This window comes from Varanus komodoensis, unplaced genomic scaffold (assembly GCF_004798865.1).
Source record: "Varanus komodoensis strain SLA01 unplaced genomic scaffold, ASM479886v1 scaffold50, whole genome shotgun sequence".
NCBI lineage: Eukaryota > Metazoa > Chordata > Lepidosauria > Squamata > Varanidae > Varanus > Varanus komodoensis.
In genome coordinates, this window is record NW_025336088.1 from 4,117,668 (window position 1) to 4,141,527 (window position 23,860).

General features: G+C 40.6%; 1 protein-coding gene across 2 annotated transcripts; it reads left to right on the plus strand.

The window, feature by feature from the left end:
• The first annotated feature begins 398 nt into the window (after nucleotides 1–398).
• MSL1 (MSL complex subunit 1) lies at nucleotides 399–23,658 on the plus strand. Of its 2 annotated transcripts, XM_044446923.1 has the most exons (9): nucleotides 399–1,273; nucleotides 5,406–5,632; nucleotides 6,613–6,989; nucleotides 12,386–12,450; nucleotides 13,999–14,066; nucleotides 14,614–14,738; nucleotides 14,886–14,958; nucleotides 20,610–20,700; nucleotides 21,685–23,658. In XM_044446923.1, the coding sequence occupies exons 1-8, from the start codon at nucleotides 482–484 to the stop codon at nucleotides 20,698–20,700; spliced, it is 1,818 nt and encodes a 605-aa protein (XP_044302858.1). In that variant the 5' UTR covers nucleotides 399–481; the 3' UTR covers nucleotides 21,685–23,658. The 2 variants fall into 2 exon arrangements, with proteins under 2 accessions (XP_044302858.1, XP_044302857.1); XM_044446922.1 differs by having other exon boundaries at nucleotides 20,610–23,658.
• Nucleotides 23,659–23,860: the final 202 nt, after the last annotated feature.

Below are 23,860 nucleotides of genomic sequence, written 5' to 3' on the forward strand. Positions count from 1 at the left end.
CTGTGTTTGTACCCAAACTACCCTTTGTTCTGGGGGATGGGGAAAAACGCTGTCCCAACAGGTGAACCCCAGCATTAGCTGTGGGGATCCAATCACCTATGGAAACCGAGAATTTTGCCTCGTTTTGTTAATAAGTTATTTCCCCACTCCCTGGGGAATAATAATAAAAAAATCCGTTTTCCCTTCCTGCAGCAGTGTTGCAGAGCCCATTTTCCCTTTCCCCCGCCTATATTTTGGGGCTTGGGGAAGAGACGCAAATAAAGGGATGGTTTTTGCAGCAGCAAGCAGAGAGGGTTGGTGAGTCGGTAAGACCGACCAGGGGAAGGTAGTGTAGGGAGAAGGGGGGGCGATGGGTCTTGGTGGGGCGGGCGGCGGCGACGGCGGCGCCCCCCGAGGGGTCCAGGTGGGGGATTCAGACCGAGCGCGGCGAGGAGGAGGAGGCGCCGCTGCAGAATCTGGAGCCTGAAGGTGCTGCATCGCCATGAGATCCACCGTGTACAAAGCAACCTCGGCGGCAACAACAACGACGGGGCCGGGCTTGCTGGAGCCTGGCCCGGAGGAAGAGGAGGAGCCGCCACCGCCGCATCTCCGCCAGCCTCCGCCTCCCCCGCAGAACCAGATCACTGTGCCGGCCCCAGTGGCTGCTGCAGCGGCGGGCCCTAAGGGCCGGGCCATCGTCCCGGCGGCTGTAGCCGCCGCTGCTCCTGGCCAGCAGCAGCAGGAAGGTGGCGTTGGCTGCTGTTGGGGCGGCCTGGTGCCCTCGCCGTGCCCGGCAGGCAACACTCGGCAGGCGGGCGTGGGCGATGCCGCCGGCAGCTCCCGCCCCTCCAAGTACCAGGCGGTACTGCCCGGACACACCGCTGCTGCCGCCACCGGCGCCAAGGACGGCAAGCGCGTCGGGCCCCACGCCGGACCTGGAGGAGCACCAGCGGCTCTTTCGCCCCCTCCTCCGCCGCTACCGTCGTCGGCTTCCGTCACGGCTGAGCCTGGACAGCCTCCTCCACCCCCAGGAGCAGCGGCGGGGGGATCTCCGGCCTCTTCGGAGCCCAGTGGCAAGTGGAAAAGCGGCAGTAGTAGCAGCAGCACAGGTAGCGGCGGCGGCGGAGGGAGCAGCCTTCGGAAGAGCCCCATGGGGGCCGGCGGGGGCGCCTCCAGCCAGGCGGCCTGCCTCAAGCAGATCCTGTTGCTCCAGCTGGACCTTATCGAGCAACAGCAGCAACAGTTGCAGGCCAAGGAGAAGGAGATCGAGGAACTCAAGGCCGAGAGGGACACAGTGAGTTGGACGTTGGGAGACTGAGTGGAAAGGGTTAATGCTCATCAGGTTGGAGGGAGTAAGGTTTTAAAGAAAATTGTGGCAATCTAAGGGTTAATGGGTGAGAGATGGGCTGGGTGTGCACTGGTCTAAGAATGAACAGAGAACGTGCATGCTTTGCGAGTCTGGCGTTAATAGTGGGAGGGGTTAAATAATTGAAGAGGCATATAGGGGTTAATCAAGTAGAGGCACAGGTGCTCATTCAGAGTGGTAGATAAGTAATGCTGCTAATTTAGGGATGAGTAGAGGTTTATATGTTTTTGAAACCTGGCCTAGAAAGAAGTAGATGCATGTGATGGGGCTGGAGTAGGAATTGGAGGACGTGGTTAACCAAGATAACTAAGGGAACTTAGGGGCAGGCCACTTGGTCCAGTTTCTATTCTAAAATGTGCCAGTTTAAGGGTTAATATATAAAGGAGTGGTTATGGGGTGACTGAGTGGTTTCAAGTAAAGGATTAATGGGTGAAGGTGCATAGGTAGAAGAGTGGCTAATCAAGGGATTTGTTGGTGATGTTGGGAAGGGTCTGAAATTGAAGTGACACAAGGAAAACTAGCATAGTTGCAGTTAAAGGTGGCAAGCAAAGGCTGAATAAAATTTCAGAAAGGGGTCTTTCTGTTTATAGGTTAACAGTAGAACTTGTAGTACAAACTAAACTTGAAAATACAGTTAAAGAGGACAATTGCAGGCTTAGCCATTAATGGGACTAGAAAGTAGCCTACAGCAGACAAAGTATTAAGGTGGCCTTGGCACTCCACAAAGAACAAGCAACTAAGAAGGGGTTGATAACCTGGTGGTTAAGCTAAGGAGCCTACTGTCTAGTTTGGTTAGCTAATAGATGGATTTAAGGACACTGGCACAGCCCAGTGCATGGTGGGTGGGAGGAGTTGTAGTTATCAAGGAGTTAATCAGCAGCTATCCAGGCAAAGGAGGGTGTGCCATTTATGGGGCCCTAAGGCTGAAACAGTGCTGTGACAATAGCAGGGTTAACTTAAGGCAGCAGATGTGGTGGTGGTGATGGTGGTTGGGTAGTTTATGATAGGGTTAAAGGGATTCTGGCTTGGCATGTGGGGAGAAGAGAGCAGCTTAAGCAAAACACTCAGCTATAGTATATGTCATGTGGACAGAAAAGGAAAACACTTTATCTGATAGGTTTTTAAAGGACTGTTGTAAGCTTAGTACATTTTTTCACACCCCACTTCTTTCCCTTCCCTTTCCAGAGAAGTAGTAGCCTACTTTTCATCATGAATATTACAAAACAATTGTGTTGTACTCCTGGAAGGTGCTCCTCTTCACTTTAGCCCAGCCATGATGCATCCTTGACTTAACTACTCTTCATTAGGCAGGGTAATGACAAACTTAGCCCCTGACCCTTGCAATGTAAGAGCTGTGTTAATAGACAATCATGCTCCTATGTAGAGACCCCCATCTGTAAAGGAATGTTTTCTGTGTGAGGGGAGGCAAATATACTCCAGACTTCTCTTATCTGTTACCATAACAGCTGAATGAGGTTCAGGGTAGTAATTGGGGAAGTCTCTTTTACATCAGTTGATGAGGTTCATTTTTTTTTTTTTTTTACAGTCAACTATCTTTGGTAAGGGTAGTTTAGTGCATGATGTACACTTCTGAATTGTAATCCCAGAAATAGCTATTCGGTATGTCTTTTTTCCTGCCCCCCAATTCCAAATTGCCACAAAGAGCTTGTAATCCTGGTCTGTATGCATGGCATGTCTGCAGCCTAAAAATAGCCCCCTCTTCCCAGTTTCTGCAGCTGCTGCACCCAGTATTATCAAGGAAAGTATTTATCCCTCCTCTCCTTTTAGGCATGCTTTTCAGGGTCTGTGTTTGGTGTGTTAGGTGAGGTGGTAGTATTAGATTCTGTTTGCAGGAAGTGGCTGCAGTTTAATATTTTACTGTCGGTTGCAGAAAGATGTGATCCAACACAAGAGTATAAAAAATATGTATCTACCATCAGGCCTGTGTAAAATTAAGCAATATGGAGGTGCCAGCTGCCGTTTTGCAGTCAAGGATGTGATGATGGCAGACTGAGCACTTCACATGCTCCTGCAAAGGCTTTAAAAAAAACAAAGCAAAAATCCAGCACAGACATGCACACCCTGAGGAACTAGAATGTACACAGCATAGATAAATGCAAAGTTTGTGAGTCAGGCTGATACTAGAACTGCTGGATTGGTGGTTGTTGCATCTGTTGGCTGCAGGTTTACAAAGTAACTGCAGCAGTGTTCTCCCTTCCCCCACATACCATCCCTCTTATGAGGAGGTACCTAAACTGTTAGAGCTTCAATTCAGTATTTTGGTTTTACTTGTACAAATACCTGAGCGCCCTTTGGACTTTGCTGTCCAAAGGAATCTTCTCTGTTTCTTTTATGGTGTGTGTAGCATTGGAGTCTAAAATGGAGGCTTTGCAGAAAATGTTTTTAGATTATTTGGAAACACTTTTGTAAGTATTGCCATAAAGCTGACAGGCTGTGCAGTTTGAATTTACAAAAATGTAAATCATTTTACGTGTCAGTTATGCTTTCGCTTGGTTCTTTCTCCCCTTGCTTAAAAATGAATGTTTCAGTCCATATGTGTTGCAATCTTCAGTTAACCTCATGCAACTCGTAGTATTAAAGATTTATTTTGTGGCTGCATTGTACTTGGCATTGTAGAGAATAAGGTGCTGTTGTCATCTCTGTGAGATGGAAGGGATGAAGAGAATGTAGAAATTACAGTTTTGACAGCAAGAGCCAAAAGGAATGATAGTGGATGGTCTTCTGATGTAGGCCACTAGTATCTTCCATTTTATAGATGGGAGGTGAAGCTAAAGAGTGACCTACCAAACGTTTACTGCTGAATTCATGACTGAGCCAAATTTTGAGTCTAAGTCTTCAGACATGGTATCTGTTGTCATGAATAGCTTATATTTTGTCATGTTTCTTTGCAACTGCTTTTCAAATTATCCTACCTTCCTAAAATGCAGATGTATAGGTGTTGATTGTAACCTTTCAGGATTAGTTCAAGGTATGCCATTTATGAACGATGGGACAGGATCTGTTTCCAAAACTACCTAAAGAATATATGCTGGGAAGTAGTAGTAAACATGAAACATTTAGTTTGTGTTTTTAACAAGGAAGTGTAGTTTTCAAGGAAGAGAGGTGGCATAATATGCTTAATAGCTTAGCTTTCCCTCACTAGGTACCCCCTCTTGATGTATTTGGCTATAACTTCCAACATCCTCAGGAAGCATAGCCATGCTGGCTAGTGGTGAAGGGATTTTTAGTCCAAGACATTTCAGGGGTTGGACTAGGCTAATATATTTGAAGCTAAAGGACATAAAATATACTCGTCATGCTCCATGGCTTTGAAATTATGATTATACCATCACATGCATATAATACAAGGCAGACTGTATATGTAGGAAGATGTTTACATTAATAAAGAAAATGAAACACACAAGGTATAGATGCAGGACCTATTCATAATTATTCCTCTGCTGTCCAGCCCTTTTTTTTCCTGGAGCAGCTGTTTGTCGCAAAAAGAACTTTATTTAGTGACCTAGAAAAGATAAACCCCAAATTGTATCCTGCTATATTTTTCCATGCAACTCCTAACTGTTTACTGAAATGAAAGCAGCTACTATCGTGCTCCCTCATAAAGAGGAAGTAGACATTCTCTCTGTGGTAAACAGATGCATCCTGGCAAAGAGGTGCAGTGTTTTCTGCTCTGAATAACATTGTCACCCAATAGTTAAATGTGTGGAGTACATAGTCATTAGTAAATGGAGTACTAGCCCTATCATCTTTAGCTGAAAATGGGAGGGGGGCTGGTAATCTGACTTCAGAAAACAATATAAGGGAGAATAAGTATGTCTAATTAGGACCTAAAGGTGTTAAGATGTGTGCTTGGAGGCAAAGATCAGCACTTACTGGTAAGTATTGCAGTATTCTTCTATGCAAAATCTGGAACTGGCATAGAACTTATCCATTCGTTTCCATTATGTGCTACAGTAGTGTGAGGTTTAGTAATTGGGAACATTATATTTAGTTGATGGAATACATCTTTAACATCCATATCACAATGTTGTATTCTCAGCTCCTTGCTCGAATTGAGCGTATGGAAAGGAGGATGCAGCTGGTGAAGAAAGACAATGAGCGTGAAAAACACAAGATATTTCAAGGATATGAGACAGAGGAGAAGGTTGATGCTGAAGTACCAGAGAAGTTGCCTATAGAATGCCCACCACAAGAGCTGCTGGAGACATCCCAGCCACTGCCTTTGAAACACTTTTCATATGGAAGGAATGGGAAGGGTCATAAACGGTAAAGTTGTTGCTGTTTTATGCTTACAAACATATTCTGTCAAGGTTTCCATCTAGGGCATCTTGAAAACTCTTGTTCTGTGAAGGTTTGGGGAAAGAAGTTTTGGCCATTTCCAGCATTATTTGGAGGAAACCTCAGTAGTTAAACCTGACCTCAAACCTATTCACATTTGTAATGCAATAATGCTCTCACCTATTAGTATCTCTTATGGAGAGTGACTCGCAAGAAATGTTTGTTTCAGTGGCCATCTGTATGTGTAAAATAGTACCTGGGCCCAGAACTTAACTTGCAATGACTTGTTTGTCAATGTTAATGACGAAAGAAAGAGAGCATAGTTAGTGGAGTAGCATGTGGTTTGTCTATAAAATATCTCCAGTTCATTCTTTAGAATCGCCACACAAAAATCTTGGGTATCAAGAATGGGAACCAGTCCCTGGAGAGCAGCTACTACCCAGGTTAGATAGTTACTGCCTAGATCAATAATAATAGTAATAATTAGAATTTTATAATGCTGTTGGATATCCAGAATGTTTTATGTATATTCTCAGTAATCCTTGCAACATTCCCTTAAGGCAGGTCAGTTTTATTATCCCCATACTGCAGATGTGGAAGTAGTTGTGTAAGAATAGCTGAGGTGAGATTTCAGCCAGGGGCTTTTTAAATCATTGAACAAAAGTTTCAAATTATGCTTTTCATAACAGATACAGTACTGCGATGTCATCATATCTGCAACTTGGCAGGAACTGCATGGTAGCGTTTAACTGCAGTTTGCCATAATCCCAAGTGGTGAGGTCCTGATTGTCCTGTTGAACTCATTTGGTGATAACAGCTGGGAAACTCTTAGGTCTATTAATATTTCTCTAAAAATATGAGGTATTGGCAGATTTTGACAGGGGTTCTCATTTCTAAGGAGCTTGACATTAAGAGCTGTAGTTCCTTTGCAATATTTGCTGTTTTAAACTAATTCCCTCTTTTTGCAGAAAGTCTATATTTGGAAGCACTGAGAGGAAAACTCCAGTGAAGAAACTGGTGGCTGAATTCTCAAAAGTCAAGTGTAAAACGCCAAAAGCTTCTCCATTGAAAGAGGAACCCAGCAGTTCTTTAACTGAATCAATTAGCAGGCGCGAACTTCGAAGTCAGGAGACTCCTGAGAAAACCCGATCACTGGGGGACACTCTGCTGAAATCTTCAGCCTCTTTGAAAGGACCCGGGTGCCATTCAAAGGATAAGGGGTCCTGCAGTGAAATAGAAGACTTACCATACCTTTCCACTACTGAAATGTACTTGTGCCGGTGGCACCAGCCACCTCCTTCACCTTTGCGAGAGCCTTCTCCCAAGAAGGAGGAGACTGTAGCAAGTAAGAAGCTTGCTTGTACCTTTGTGGTTGGCCTGATGTGGGTTGGAGGGAGTGTGGAACTCATTCATTTGGGGAGCTGCTTAAGAGTCTGTCAAACACTTGAAGATAGCCAGAGGGCAACGTTTCCCTTCTGAGAGAGACTGTTGCAAGTTCTAGACCTCTGGAGTACGGAAACTTCTGAAACCCACACCCTTCTAGACTAGGTGTGGGCAATGTATGAAGACAATCAGCTACTCTGTCTAGTGATCTGTGCTGATTTTTAAAACAACCATGAAATTTATGGATGCCTTTGCTTACGATGTACACTGTAATGATCCATTTTTGTTAGCAAGCTGCATCACTTCATAATGTCTCATAATGTGAGGAAGATGGGCTTTGTAGAAATGATACGCAGTGTATTAACTTGCTGCTAGGTAAAGATTAAGAAAAGCAACACAAAACAGGAAATGTTGCTCTTGCTGGAATGGCCAGAAATCAGAAGGTATTGCTGAAGTCTTACAGGAATAATTTATGCATTTCTGTCTTGGTTTCCACCTGAGGCAATAGCTGATCTATAAATCACTTTGCTTGTATTTCAGAATAATTTTTCAACATATTTAGTTGAAATGTTCATGGTAATATTTGCTATTGTAGCACCTACAACACAGTCAGTGAGACAAGCTGATGTTGCTTTCAAATCACCTTGCTTGGAGTTCTAATCCAAAATAGAGTTGCACTCATACCTAAGTAGGTCTTTTTTTAAGGGGACAGTGCTGTTGATTATAGAGTAGATCATAGAAGTAAGAAACCAGGGAGGGGCAGAAGAAATATGATTTAAAAACAAGAATGAGCCTCACATTACAGTTTGGGTCTGAACTAGAGGTAGGAGAATATATGGCCTTCTAGATGTTTTTGGAGTGTAACTCCAATCAACACTAGCCAGCAGAGTTGCAATCTAACAATGTCTTGAGAGCAACAAGTTGCCGATCTCTATTAAAAGTTAGACCTAAAAACCAAGGAGACTAGGAGAAGCACATCAGGATACAGAACTCTAGTGTCATGCATAGTTAAAGAATGAGATGATTTGCTTACATTAGGCTCTAACAATAGGGTAAGAAGTCACATGTATGTTTTATGCTTCTAAAAAACTAATATTACATTCTGACATTGAGGCTATAGTATAGTGTAATGTGTTTAAAGAAAACACATAGCAGTAAACCTTTAAAAAGTGTCTTGTATTGAAGTAGAAAAATATTTTGCATTCCAATTCAGTTTTGCAAACAATATAAGAGCAAAGACTTACAGGTATTTGAGGGGATGTCATGTGGAGGAGGGCCATGACCTGTTCTTCCCTACAGTGGAGGGCAGGACGTGTTCCAATGGCGCAAAGCTCAAGGCACCAGGCTGGATGTCAGGAGGTTCTTCCTGACAGTTAGGACCCCTAGGATATGGAATGGGCTTCCAAGGGGTGTGGTTGAGGCCCCATCAGTGATGGCGTTCAAGGAAAGATTGGACAACCACATGTTCGGGTTTACATGAGTGGAGCTGGGGGGCAGACTAGATGACGTGAGAGACTCCTTCTGACTTGTTTCTATGTTTCTAAATGTTTTTATATTCTCAGTTTGCATGATTTACAAAATCACTGCTTGAAGCTTTTATAAAAGTTTAAGTATGTTTTTTGTTTTTTTTTACAAAACAGTTCTGGTGGTGTAAGAGTAATGTGTAAGGGATGAATGAAGGTTTGCTTGTATGACTAGATGATGGGAGGTCATGTATAATGACCATTTTCATCATACAGAGCTAAAGCTCTACTATCGGAACATCTCTGGCAAGCTATATTCCTGGCTGTCATAACCTTTCGTGTACCATTCAAAATTGTGCAAGAGCAGAAAGGCAGCAAACTACCAAACCTGCATCAATAAAATAAGTTCTCCATCAAGGCTTCCCAAATTTGGCACTAAAAATCCCTTATGCAAAATATATTGTCTTCCTTGTGTTTATGTAATTTGCATAATTTTTGCAGTGAGTCTTTCCCTTCATCTCAAGGGAAGGCATATGGCTGACAAGATCATGACAAGATCATGGGCAGCAACCCTGGGGAAAGTGGAGGATCAAAAGAAAAGAGAGTGATGCGCTGTTAAGACTTGGAGATTCTTGTCTTTTGAAAGTGTTGGAAATTATTTTGTTAGAAATGATAGACTTCCAGAATAACAGTTTCTAGGTTGCTTAGAGAGAAGCCATGACAGTCAACATGGTTTACCTTTAGAGTACAAACAACCAAAATACCTTGTAGTCAGAGCCTTTAAGCCTAGTGTTGGCAGAGTTTCAACTAATAATAAAGTTTGGAAACAGTATATCAGTTTGTGGGTGAAATGTCACTAGAAGAACATCTTGATGGGCACATTTAAGTAGAAAAAGGAATTCCTGCAACCAGACAGCGTAGTAAATAGCAAGAATCTATGGGCCTTGGACTGTTGTGTATATGTGTAGTAGCTGCTTGTTTTCACAATTTGCTGCTTTAATTATTGATATACTTTTAGCAAATTGCTGATTTCTGCTATGGCTAACGACTTCTCTATGTAGTTTATTTATTAAGGGGACTTCTATGCCGCCCCATTCGCCAAAGCCTCGGGGCAGTTTACATCCATAAACAAACATCCTTAAAATAATATAAATTAACAGTGTAGTTTACAGCTTCTGAGATTTACAAGGTGGAGAAAAGAGTGTGAAGGCTAAAATGATTGATGGCAACCTTTTTTTAGTCACTTTTCAAACATACAACTCTCCTTCACATGGGTTGAATGAACCTGGGAGTGAACCTATAGCAAAAGATTTAGTGCACTTACTGGTTTTCCCCACTCATTTCCCCTCATATATAATTTATATATTTTTTTTCTTAACTGTCATTTTCTTAGGCACTTCATTAGGTGAGATCTTAGAACAAAATTACTCTGAATTGGAGAGAACACATTTGTAGGATTTTTTTTTCTTTTGGTGTCATGCTTGAGCTTCCTTCACAAAGGAGACTTGCTTAGCCCATACCTGTTAAACTCCCTTATGTCTGGGATCCTGGAAAAGAGCATATGGTGCAGATAATATTCAAAGAAATGTCGTAACATGTGACATTTCATTCTCATCTTTCTTCAACCAGCCACCAGTATTTTTACATGGAGTATCTTGCCAGGTGGAGCTTAGAAGTACATCTGCCCTTGGGGGAGTACTATTGGAATAAAGTTCTTTGGGGAAAATATCCCCCTCTTTAGTAAGCTCTCCACTCACCACTATTTCTTTTTGTGTGTGGAAGTAGAGTTCTTCCTAAAATGTCTGAAAAAACAGTTCTAAACGTTCTTGGTTCTTCCCAAAAAAATGAATGACTTATAAGCGTCAAGATCTTGTTTGATGTCGCATTTTTGATATAACTCCATCTGTTTCACTAACTTGAACCTATGCTGAATTGAAGTATCTTGCAGTTCTGTTTTTTATGTAATGGCAAACAAGGCACATTTCTTAGGGAAGCTATGAAGCAATTTCCTTCCCCAGATTGAGAAAGGGCTTGCTTTTTTCTTTTCAGTAGTTTGTGGAAACTTCTTCCCCTTCCAAGCTGCTCGTTCTTAAAATCCAGCTGGCATGTGCAGAATTGAACAAATAGAGAATCTGGAATCTTAATCTGTGCCCCATGCCTTCCTTTTGCCTCAGTCTTGTCTGTTGGACCTGTTCCTGATGTCTTGTACTGGGAACAGGAAGGGATCTGGCGAATGCTTCTTATGGGGCCAGCTCATATTAAGATAAGTGTGTGCAGTCTTCAAATTTGCTTTGCTGAATCTGTTCAAAGATCTGTCTAGTCCAGCTGTGTGCCTCCAACTGTACAACCTGTTATTCCTTGAAAACTCACAAGCCAGGCATAATGAAAATAGCTACTCCCTGTTACGTACCTCAAATACCTGGAAGTCTAGTGCTCCAAACAGAGGTTTCTCTCTTGGGTAATATGGGTAACAGTCATCTGCCTTTATGAATCTGTCTAATCCTTCTTTAAAGCCATCTCAGTGGTGCTCACAACATCCTGTGGCAGGGGAGCATATTGCAATACATACAAGCTTTTTGACAATCCATCAAGGTTTACTAGGAGGGATTTAAACTTTAAAAAGTCCCTGTGGCTTGTTGTATATACGGCTTTGGAAAGTCTCTGTGCTAAATCAACCACTGGCTTGAGTACATTGCATAAACTGCTAAATGGTCAGCAGGGCAGTCTTGAAAGCAAGCATCCTTTTAGAAGCTTGTTTGCTAGAGGAAAATGTGATACTAATCTAAAGAGTAACCAGCAAAGGATTAAAACAGGTTTGTAAAATAGTCAGCTGAATAGTTAGTTGTGGCAAGTAAGGACCAGCTCCAGATAATTAGACAGGGAGATTATTGTAAACAGGGAGCAAATTGACACTTACCCTTTCAGTCCATAAATAAATCACATCATGACTAATATAGCTATTTATGGGAAAATTGACTTTTGTGGGCTAGTAACAGCTATGGTGGGGTGGACACTTTGTGGCCCTTCTGTCAGCCCCAGCCAACATAGCCAATAGTGAGGATGATGGCAGTTGTAGGCTACAACATCTGGGTGGCAACAGATTACCCACCCCTGGAATTTATTAACTCTGAAGGATGGGGCTACAGTCAGTCATTCACAGATTCTTTTAATTAGGTAGTTCTTCGAAAGAAGACCTCTGATGTGTATTGTGTGATAATACTGTTCTGAGGAAAATCCAGTCTGAAATACGGTTCCTGAAAAAAGCAGTGGGTTTGTCTGATTCTGGTCTTAAAGCATACCAACTACTAAAATGGTCCTTGTAATTCAGCTTTTGTTCGTTAGTATTCTAATATACTGTAGGAGGCTTGATTTTTATTACGCTGTTCATGTTAAAGAATTGCTACTATGTATTCTTAGCATATAGTGTAATGGTTTAACCCGATGTATTTTAAAAAATACCAAAGCCAGTTGTTTCTCATTACTGAATAACTATGGCCTAGTGATGTTCAGGCTGGAGTGAAGAACTTGAGTATGGGCCCTTGGCCTCAGCAGGTATTTAAGAATATATTGGAATAATATGTAGCCCATTCTAAACATGGACATGTTTTGAAGCACCGTGAAAGCGCTGAACCCCAAGCCAACATGTGAACAATACTGGAAAACTGCAAGACCTCTAAGAACCAGGACCTTATGGACAAGGTCCCATATGTGTGTGGATTGGTGAAAATGGGAGAAATGCAGACAAGCAATTAATGCTACTGAAATGTTTGATTTCACTGTAATTTCATAACAGATTGTTCACTGTAATTTCATAGCAGTTAGATTGCTTATGTTCTCAGGTGTTGATTTCTTCTCTTTAGAAATAGCAGTTTTGACACTTTTCTTCCCTTTCCAGTTCCATCATGGAGGGACCACACAGTAGAACCTCTGAGAGACCTGAATCCTTCAGACCTTTTGGAGGTATGTCAGTGAATAAATAACATTAAAGTAAGAATCATAGCTCTGGCTGAGAAAAAGGAAGATAAGGAAATGACGGTTGAAGAAGGAAGGAACTCTGCAAAGCTCCATCTTTGGCCATTGGAAATTGGACAGCCATAATACTGTTTACAAATATTCACCAGATACTGTCGCCATGTTTACCAGTTATTTTTCCTCACAGTTATTTGTTCTTCATTGATGTTATACAGAACATCTTCTGAAATCTGAATTAGAACTAGGAAGTTTTCATCTTCAACAGATTTAACTTTAGCAACCAAGTATTTTAAATAGTTTTGTGATAAGGTAGCACAGGTGTTGTTTTTACCTGCACTCCAAGTATGACAAACCAGGCTGTCTGCCTCTGGGTAAATCAGCTAGTCATCTTCAGCATTGTCTGCTTTCTTGGTAAGTCTTCAGGGTATATGCCGCCCTTTGTATAAGATGGGCAGCCTCTTAATTTGCTGAGGCTTTGTTATAGGGTTGCATATGTAAGATTGATTTAAAAAAATATTTTGCCTTGGATCAGTATCAATGTTTTCAACACCTGACCTTCTGTCTGCTTCTTGAGAGGATGTTTAGGAGAAATTCAGTGAGTTGTTGACATTGCCTTTCATGCTGTTGGATCAAATGATCTTTATTTTGATTTTTTTGTTAAAGAAGCTGTAAATCAAACTTCGAGATAACTAGAATTTATTATGAGGAGTGGTTATTAAGACCCCTATTGCTGTTGTGTAACCTATGTTTTCATATTATATTTTCTTGCTGCTTGTAAATTCTAAGGAAGTAGAAAAACAGTACCACAGATACAACCCTGCTCACTCACATATTTTGTGCTTTATGGTAGCTTAAGCAGCAGTTCTAGCAGCCTACTTGTCTGCAAGTTTTTTTAATTCCATATAGTGAAAACTTAGGACATGCTTATGTCTTTTACTCAAAACCTCCCAGATCTGCCAATTAAAGAGTGATCCTGCAAAGCCAGTCAGTTGTAATACCTGTGTGTATGAGACAACTATTGCTGAATTTCCATTTTTTTAACCTAGTTTTGCCCATGAAGGACAAACCAAAACTTTGCTGCTGCTTCCTAACTCAGGTGTCTGCTGGGCTGCTTTCTCTAATTTGTGGAATTCTGCTTCCTTATCCAACATGTTTCAGGTTGCCCACCTTTTTCTGGCAGTCCTTTGTGTCTTAGTTCTAGTGCAAGAAGTAAATGTTTAGAAAGCAAGACTTTCATTGTTGCAGAGTAATTAAATTAAAGGCGCATGAGCCCTGCCCAAAGAAAAACTAGTGGCCCTAACAACTTTCATTTCTATCTACTCCCACTCCAAAGACAGTATGATAAAAGGAAGATAAAGTTTCCTTACCACAGCAACTTAACTGATAGCAAGGCTGATTTAAGTGTCTACTGCCAGGAAATGCAAGGAAATGTGATTCTCAGTAGGTCATGTAGAATCAGATCTAAAAGGTATAGTTGATAATGTTAACTGTGTATTTGCTTTTTTTAAAAAAATATCCTTTTTAAACTTTTCACAGAACTTAGATGACAGTGTCTTCTCCAAACGGCATGCAAAATTGGAATTGGATGAAAAGAGAAGAAAAAGGTGAGATGGGGATGCAATCACCTGCAAGCAGCATACATAGGCAACCACAGCTCTCTGAACACTTTGCCATTAACTGCATCATTGTAAACCTGTCCTGATAAGGATTGTATCAACTGCAAAAAAGGCTCTTTGCAGCTATTAAATCATAGCTCCTAAATTACAGCTGTTGGTTAAGATTTGGAAGGGTAAATCAAAGGTTCTGTGATCCAGTCATAATACAGTGACTCAGGATAACCCATTGAAATTGGAAAGCATCGGTTTAATGCACGAAGAAAAGTGTTTTCATGCTATTTGTAATTAACCTGTGGTGCTCCTGACCAAAAGATACTGTAACAGCTTTTAAAAATAACTAGAATAGTGGAAGATGGTGACTACTAGCTGCAACATAGGTGTCTTCAAGTAAAGGCTGGACATGCACATGGTAGCATGCCATGAGCGGAGCAGGCTGGAACTGGGAGTCAGACAAGATGGCCTGGGAGGTACCTTCTAACTCGCTCTGTTTCTATGTTTCGAAGTTAAAAACTCCTTTCTTCCCTCCCTTGCCAAGGTGGGATATTCAACGGATCCGGGAGCAAAGGATATTGCAACGACTGCAGCTCAGAATGTATAAAAAGAAAGGAATTCAGGAATCTGAGCCTGAAGTTACCTCATTTTTCCCAGAGTCAGATGATGGTGAGTAATTTTAAAATAATGTATTGCAGGGTCTCATCCCTGCAAAAGCTTGGGCTGGGTAGGACAGGTAGTCCTGTTATAAAAAAATAGACATTATCCAAATGCAGATAGATATGTTACGTTTTTCTGTATCCTTTTTCATTCTAGTTGAAAGCTTGCTGATCACCCCTTATTTGCCTGTTGTAGCATTTGGCCGACCATTACCAAAATTAACTCCACAGTAAGTATGCCAATAGATGAATTACCTATATCAAAAGACGATGTGTTTTTTTAAAGAGCAAAAGAGGTTGAATTGTAGGCATTTTCTGTTTGAGGGGGTCATCTTGTTCCTGCTTATGCTGCTTTTAAATTGTAAACTGTCCTGAGACAGTTAAGCTAAATTGGTACGGTATAGAAATGTTTTAAATGAATAAATATACAAGGCATTATTTGCCCCTTTTATCTTCCAGACAAAGTTAGATTCCACAGTTGCAAGTAAGAGTTGATTTTTTCAGTCAAGTAAAACCTAAGAGCACTAGGATTCAGAATTTATGTATCATAGGTAACCTAATTATTTATGGAACTTAAGTATTGTTTTATTAGATTTCCATCCAACATGGTTGCAATGTTTTTAAACCCAAAGCCCAATTTAAAAAATCAAGAATAATTAGGTGGTAATCTGCCACTTCTTCTGAAACCTTGCTGGCAACTGCGGAAGCATACAAAGACTTTTTTGGGGGAAATCTAAATTACGGATGAGCCATTTGCTCATGGAAAACAGATGGTGAATTCTTGAGGTGAAGATCTGAAGAATCATATCTTTATGCCCCAACGAAGATAGATCTGCAATTTTGGTTAATGTAAGGAGAGAAAAAGGAACAGTGCTCTGTATCAATGGTATGAGACACTAAAACAAACATAATCTGAATCACTTTATCAAACAAATGTTGTTGATGCATCCTAGTGGGTAGTGCTGTTAAGGCCAGTTCAGGAGTTTAGTAATGAAGGGCTGAATATGACATAGGCATTTCCTATATTTGTGAGTCGGTGATGATAAATAATCTTGAAACTCGGGGGCAATTATACAATGTTGATGAGGAACCTAGCACAAACCTGAAAGCTAAATATTGGAAAAATTAGGAAATTCATTATGTAATCATGATATTGTCATTTGCAAATTCAAAGATATAGTCAGGTTAGGATAACATTGCCACTGTATTAGCAGTGGAAGAAATTTGTGGTATTTTGAAATAGATTTTTCAGGGAAGTAATGCATTTGAAAAGCTTGTCAGTATTGAAATATATCAGTTCTATTAAAAATGCTCACACATCACAAGAATGTGAACATGTCAGTATGCTGGTACATGCTGTATCTGCTCCAGGAGTAGTAAAATAAAACTTATCTTTTTTTTAACTGTGATGTATAAACAGGGGACTCTGATTTGTTTTGCTCCAAATGAAAAAGAGTCCTTTGCTATGGGTTCTTCTTATGACTCTGGCTTGTCTTTTGTCTTGAGAAAGACAAGCCAGAGCTCCCAGTTTACTTATCACAATCAACAAATAATAAATAAAAAAATAAGTAATTTGTTTAGCCACTCCCACTTTCATGAGGTTCTGGCTGGGAAAGATTGACAGCACACTAGCTTGTTCACAAAAAGTCAGAATGCTTGGAGTTCTGCCTTACTGCGATGTGTTAGTGGGGTAATTGTATGGAGAAAATGTGACACTTAAGTATCAAACTATGATAATTGGCCCCAACTCCAGTAAGGCAAGAAACGGCAAGTAGCATTAGTCCTTTCCCCATTGAAAGAGGCATACAGGAGATGGGACTCACTGTCTGGGTTCAGACAACAAGATAACCCACAGTCCAGGGTTGAGCATGGGATGTTGTTGAACCATGGGTAGTAGTTGGAACATAGGCTATTTTATTATATTTACTGATTTTATTGTTACTGGTTTTACTGTGAATTGAAAATTGTTCTAATTGTCTTGCATATGTTATGAGCCACCCAAAGAGCCTTATGGCTAATGGGGTGGCATACAAATTGAACAAATAATTAGTAGGTTATTGTATTGTCTGAAGCCAGCCAAGATAATCATTATGAGCAACCCACAATTCACAATGCAGTGATAAACCATGGGTTCTCTTTATGGGTTTTTCATGGTTAAGAAGCTATGGCTTCTTATTTCAGCTGAGTTTAGAGAACATTCTAGCGTGCATTTCAACAATTATCTATGGTTTATTGACAACCTATATTCAGTTCTTGAGCATGGACTACAGCTTTGTGTAATCCCAGTCAATGAGGAATCGGGATGACAAATAGAGGGTGTAGGAGGGATGCCACTGAAGTAAAGAAAATGGACTTCTTCCTATCTTCTTTTTCCCTACTATGTATAAACCTCTAGCGTGGGTCCACACAGGGCCAAACTAACCTTTCTAAACATACACAGCTTCACTGCTCAGATAGGGTTATTTTTTTGCAGTATAAACACTAATGGCCCCAATTTGGAGTGTGACTGCAGCATTTTGAGTGGGGGAAGTCAAACTGTACCTTTTCTTATTCTACAACAACCTTTTTAAGGTGTGGTGACCAGAATCTGTACACAGTATTCCAAGCTGAGTTTCACCAGTGACCTGTATAAGAGCATAGTGATATTGGCAGTTTTATTTTAACTTCCATTTCTAATGCAATGCAACAAAGGAGAACACAGCATTAGGGCTGTAAAAGATAGTGATGGTATAACTCAGTCTTCCTGAACCTGCTGCTCCCTAGAAGTGTTGGACATGATGTACCTCATGAGAGTTGTAGTCCAAACATCTAGGAGGTCCCATTATTTATTTCATGTCTATACTGTCAAAAAACTAAAGCTTTCTGGACAGTTAACAATAATTCACAAATACAAATCCTATAAAATGCAGTACATTTTTTCCCAATATACAAAGCTTGAAAACAAACAGTTGAAACAATTTCAGTTCTTCTAGACTGGTTAGAAGTAGCTGACATAAATGCCTCATCATGCCATTAAATAACTTGGAAAAGAAGAGTAGACTTGAGTAGTATTTGTTTCATTACCACCCAATAACTGAAGCTCTCTGGGCAGCTAGCAAAAATCCCTACAATGCAATAAAATATAATACAGAATACAAGAAAAGCAGCCAAAATTATTCAATACAAAATTTAAAACAACTTGAACTACACGTTCAATACAACAAGACTTGCTGAAAAAGAAAAACAGTTTAAAGGCAGCCCCATGTAGAGTGCTTCACAGTAATCAAATGTGGAGATTACCAGAGCATAGATTACTGAAACCAGGCTATTCCTATGCATACAAGGGTATAGCTGGGCCACCAGCCAAAGCTTGTAGAGCCATCTACAAACAACATCTCAGTCTTGCCAGGATTGAGCTTCTGTTTGTTAGTTCTCATCAAGTCCACTGTCACATCCAGGCACCAGTTTAGCACATCCTCAGCCTTCCTTGATGGAGATGAAAAAAGAAGTAGAGCTGTGTGTCATCAGCCTATTGTTGGCAATGCACCCTGAACCAGAGAGCCCCACTCAGTAGTTTCATGTAAATATTGAAGCGCATAGGGAACAAAATTCACCCCTGGGAATCCTCATGCTGGAGAATGCATGTGGATGAACAGTATTTCCCAAGAACCACCTTCTGGAGCTTGACTGTTCAAGTAGGAATAGTTGTATTGCAACACAGTACTGCTACTTTTAGCTTAGTCACCCTAGAAAGATAGATGTCTGTGTTATGAAAAGATGCTGAGAGATCCAGGAATATCAACAGGGTCACAATTACCATGTCTCTTTCTGACACAGGTCATGATACAGGGTAACCATAGCTGTTGCTATGCTAAAACTTGGCTTGAACCCTGACTGAAATGGATCCAGATCATCAGTCTCATACAGGAGTCCCTGGAGCTGGTTGGCCACTATCCACTCGGGGGCCTTGCCCAGGAAAGGAATGTTTGCCATTGGCCTAAAGATAATCTTCTGGGTCCAGGGATGATTTTTTTTTTTTTCAGTAGTGGATTCATTGCCCCCTTTTTCGTAGAGCCTAGGACCACTCCCTCTCTCAAAGCATTGGTTATCCTGCTGCCCAGCCAGCTATTCTCTCCCTGCTAGTTTTTATAAGCCAAGAAGGTCAAGGATCCAGTATGCAAATAGCTGCATGACCTTCCCAGGCAGCTTGTCAGCATACTAAAGCTGTACCAAATGAAACTCCTCCAAGAAAACTGGATCAGTCTGTGTACTGGATATCGCACCAGATTAAACTATTGTAAAACTGAAGGCTTACGTCCTTGCAGATAAAGACAAGGGATTTTTTATCTAGAAGTGTCTAACAAATATGTTACAGCAGGTTTATACTGTCCTTAGACCAGCATGTGATGGACCCTGGACAACCCTGAAAAGCTGTGCTAGGTGCCAGATAGGAAGCAAGGTGCTACCCTCACTTTCTTAAGTCTACCTGACTATGGATATATCAGATTTTGCATCCATATGTATTCAGGCTGCCTCCTATGTTGTTTTGTTTACTATCAGCTTCAGGGTATACCATAGAGCCATACAACCTCTACTACAAGAGGGTGTACAGGATAGATAATGTCAACTGCTTGGGTCATCTTCATTCCACAGAGAGATTGGTGTTTTGATGGCAACATCAGTGATATCAACCCCCTTAAAATGCTTTGGAAACCATCTGGATGCATTAGCCTCTGGGTTTTTTCTTAATAGGTCTCCCACCCTTGCAGAAGGGAAAGGCTATCAGTTTAAATCTCTCAGCAAGCAATGACCAAGGACTGAATCAGAGCTCCCAGAATACCATCCCCATGCCCAGCCAAAAGAACCCAGATCCGGAGGGTGCACTGCCACATATGTTGAGCTGGTGACATGCTTGAGACAGTCCCATGGGTATCATGGGAATTAGGCAAACCCTAGGATTGGGATGGCAATCTTGTCACACTTCTTTGCCATTCTGTTTTATTTGAAACTTTAGAACCATGAATTCTGTGATTTCTTCTCTTCAGACTGTAGAGGTAAGGTACTGAAAATGTGTTGATAAAGTAATATGTTATTTGTTTGTGGCCCAATATCTGAGACCCTCTGAGAAGTTAGCAAAAGTTAAAACATAACAAGAAAGAAAGGGAAAAAATAATGTAAGACAAGAAAACCACAGCAATAAAAGCACAGCACAGAGATGTAGCAGCAGTACAGGATAAAATGCAGTATTAACACTAAAGTTAGAAAATTAACTATTAAAATACTGGGAAAATAAAAGGCTTTTCACCTGGTACCAAGAAGAATACAGAGTAGGCTCCAGGCCCTCCCCTTTGGGGAGTTCATTCCAAGCCAGGGTGCCACAGCTGAAAAGGCTTTCACCTGGTAGCCATCTTCCTTACTTCTTTTGGAGGGGGCTCCCAGAGAAGGACCTCTGAAGATGACCTTAAGGTCTGGGTAGGTACATATGGGATGAAGTGTTTCTTCAGACAATCTAACATAGCATTAGTTATGTTAATAACTAGTACTTTGGATTAGGCCTGGACCTCAACTGGCAGCCAGTGCAGCTGGAAGAGGCATTGCTGCCCTGTCTTACATTATTACACTGGATAGCTGATGGAAGCATAACTAATGGTATCTTTTTCGGTTCTCCCTAAGAGCTGCTTATTTATTTCTGTGTTTGATAGTAACAATCTCATTTTCTGTATTGTAAAATACTGTGCAAATAATTCTCTCTCTATGGCTTATGCCATATTTCTACTGTATTCCTCTGTACCAGATATGTGGTATTTTTACCAGTCTTGAAAAAGAACAGCAGTTTGAATACTAGATGTTCTCTAACCCTTCATCACTAACCATTTTCCATGGGCCATCTTTTGTCTGATAGGAACTTTGAACTGCCATGGCTGGATGAGCGAAGCCGTTGTCGGTTGGAGATGCAAAAGAAACAGACGCCTCATCGGACATGCAGGAAATAGGTGTGTCCAACTAGGAGAAATCTCTGCCACAATTGTGCTCCTGTCCTATTTGGCAGAGAATCATATACGTTCTGTCATGTCAGTCTTTCCCCCTTGATGTAAATTCTTGTTCATTATAAATATTTTTTATACTTACATATAATTTCTTTCTCTTTCCCCCTCAAAACTTTTCACCTGTTTTCCATTTTCCTTTCCATGGTAGAAAGTACTGAAGGTTTTTGTTAGGACAATATTAGCAACTTATGGTGCACTTAAGTTGAGCTGTACTGGACAGCTGCAGCTGGCACAGTCCATTTTAGAGTAGCCTTCTCATACGCAATGCTCTCCAGATTTGTTGGAGTACAAGTCCCAGCATCTTCTAGCTAGCCAAGGAATGCTGGAGTTGTAGTCCAACATACTTAAAGGACACCAGGTTTGGGAAGGCTTACTTAACAATTATGAAATGTGGACAAGCATAAACATTTGATAAAACTGTTCTCATTTACAAGTTTTCATGCACGTGAAGCCCACCTCTTAACATTTAAAAAATATTTAGTCTACTAGTTAAGGGCCTTAAAATGGGGGTGGAGGGATTACCCATCAAAGGACATTGGGAAAACAGACATTTTCATTTGACCTGCTCTTCTGAAAAGCATCCACATCTGGATCCATATATTTCCTTCTGCCTCATTTTGTTCATCCTATGCTGCTGTGGCTCTGATTTTTTTAATGGTTCTGTCTTACCTTTTTCATGCCTTCTGCTTCTGATTAAAGTACAATGGGTCATTAAGTCTTGACTGTATAGCACTGCTAGTAAAGGGCTGCATGCCTTGACAATTGTGTCACACTTAACAGAAACCTGTGTTAACAATGCAATGCCAGCTTGTCTTCAGATTTTTCCTGGTTTATTTTACCAGCAAGCTATTTGCTTCTTAGTTTCCCTCTGTCAAGTACAGTGAGGGCTAAACTGTTGGCTTTAAAAAACAAAGTTTTGTTTCTTAATAGAAACGTTGAGTGTCAGCACTACCAAACATGCTGGCATTTGCGGACCGGACAGATTGAGTAGCTACTCATTTCTTGGTGCTGCCAGGAGGCATAACTCTCAAAAACAGTTCTTCCCAACCACACCAAAGGCTCCAGGCTATGCTTCTTGCTTACTATATGGCGGAAGAACTTCCTTTCTTCTCCAGTTCAAACAAAGCCAACCCAGAGGGAAGGACAACAATGAAAAAGGTAAAAGGTTCTGTCCTTCCACCCAAAGTGCAAGCAATACAAAGGATTGTGTTTCTTCCCTCTACATAAAGTCCATTGCAACAGACTTTGTATATACCTTCAGGTTAGAAATCAGTAGAGATTAAAGTATATTGATACTCTTAGCTACATGATGTGATTCTCATGGGTGGGAACTAGCCTCCTGCATTCCCCACTTTCACTTACATTGTACTAAATCAGAATAACAGCTGAAACTTTAATTTGTATTTCTGAAGCTTGGCTGGCATTTTTAAAGTAGATCCTAGATCTACTTTCGTCTTTTCCTGAGAACAGGGAATTCCTTTGTTAATCCCACATGCTCATTTGCCTACTTCATACAGTTTGTAGGAAGCTGTCTGTGTGTGTGTGTGTGTGTGTGTGTGTGTGCACGCGTGCGAGAGTGTGCATGTGCACGCTTACAGGACAAGTGAAGCTTAACGTATTTGCACTGAGTGAAACTTCTAGAAAAATGGGCTAGGTCATAATTTCCTAGATTGTTGAAAATCCCAGTGCAGAATGACAGCTACTGTTTTTAAATTCTAAAATGGTTGTATAAGGCAGGTACTTTTGTTTTTCTCTGCCAACCTAAAGATACTTCCAGTAGTTGTTGCTTTTTTTCTGGGTTATATTCCCTGGGAATTCAAAAGGATACATTTTTTCTGCAGAAGGTAGTATGGTCAAAGTGAATGTGGTTATAAGGGCAAAAATATGACTTAAAGCTGGAAATGGGAAGAACAGAGTCTTTCTTTTGTCATGTAGCCTGTATAGTTCAGGTAGAGCAACGCTTGCCTAATTTTACTTTAAATAAGGCTGTATTTGGATCTTTTGCTTTTAAGCATGCCAGCATGCATCCTTAAGTGCTTTGCTTTTTTTTTTTCCTTTTTGTCCGTTGCAGTTGCAAGCCTGGATGTATAAAACAAGCAAGCCTTAATTGAAGGCTTTTTGAAGGCATTGTTGATTTCAGAGCTTGACCCTGCTAATGCTTAAGCCTACTTCCTGCTCTAAACTAAGCACAAAGAAAAAGATTAGTCTTGAGTCTAAATCCAATTTTATGGGGAGGAAAAGGTTCTGCTTAGCTCAAAGCATATCTATTATCAGAAATGCCACTGTCTGTTCCTGTAATATAACAACAAAGTATCCTATCCCCACCAACAAAATGCTGATTTTCAAGAAGAAATCCATTTAATACTAACATATGCAACTTATACCTAGCAAGAGGATGGGTAAATGTTGGAAGTAGGTAGGGATTGTACAAAGAGTTTGCAGTTAATACTAGCCAGAAGTGAGCTAAAAAAGTCTTTCTCCCCATAGGGGGTTACAGCACTGTGAAATTTGTAATGAAGAAAAAGTCCTTGCTAATTAGATCAAATATTTGGTTTAAAACAAAACATTACTTTCTTTAAACCAATTTAATGGTAGTTCTAAAATAAAAAGTCTTGATTCCCAACCCACCCCCACTTTGGTTTTTCTGCCCTTTGACATGTGGTTGTCTGCAAATGCATCCTTTTTTATACAATTTTAAATATGTAAAATTGGTTGTCTTGTAAATATCTTATAAAGGAAAAGTTTGTAAATACCAAATTTGTGGCTGTTAATGTTTGTTACTTTTTTGCTTCAGTTCATTTAGGTTTAACAGTGTTAACAGGGAGTATTAAAAGAGAAATTCTGCTTGTATGTTTAAACAAAATTGAAACAAATCCTTTTTTACAATAAAATGAAGAGTATTAATGGCTTTGTCATGTGTTGTACCTTGTCTGAATAGTTTTGAGGATCTGCATTTATCATCCAGCAAATAGAAAAGGTGTACCTTCTGTAATTTTGATCCTTTTCTCCTTAGAGATACTGTAAAATTGAGGTATGTAGCCTTTATCTGCTTGATAATCTTAGTCAGAATGTTATGTATACAGAGAAATTAAATAGTAGGTCCAAA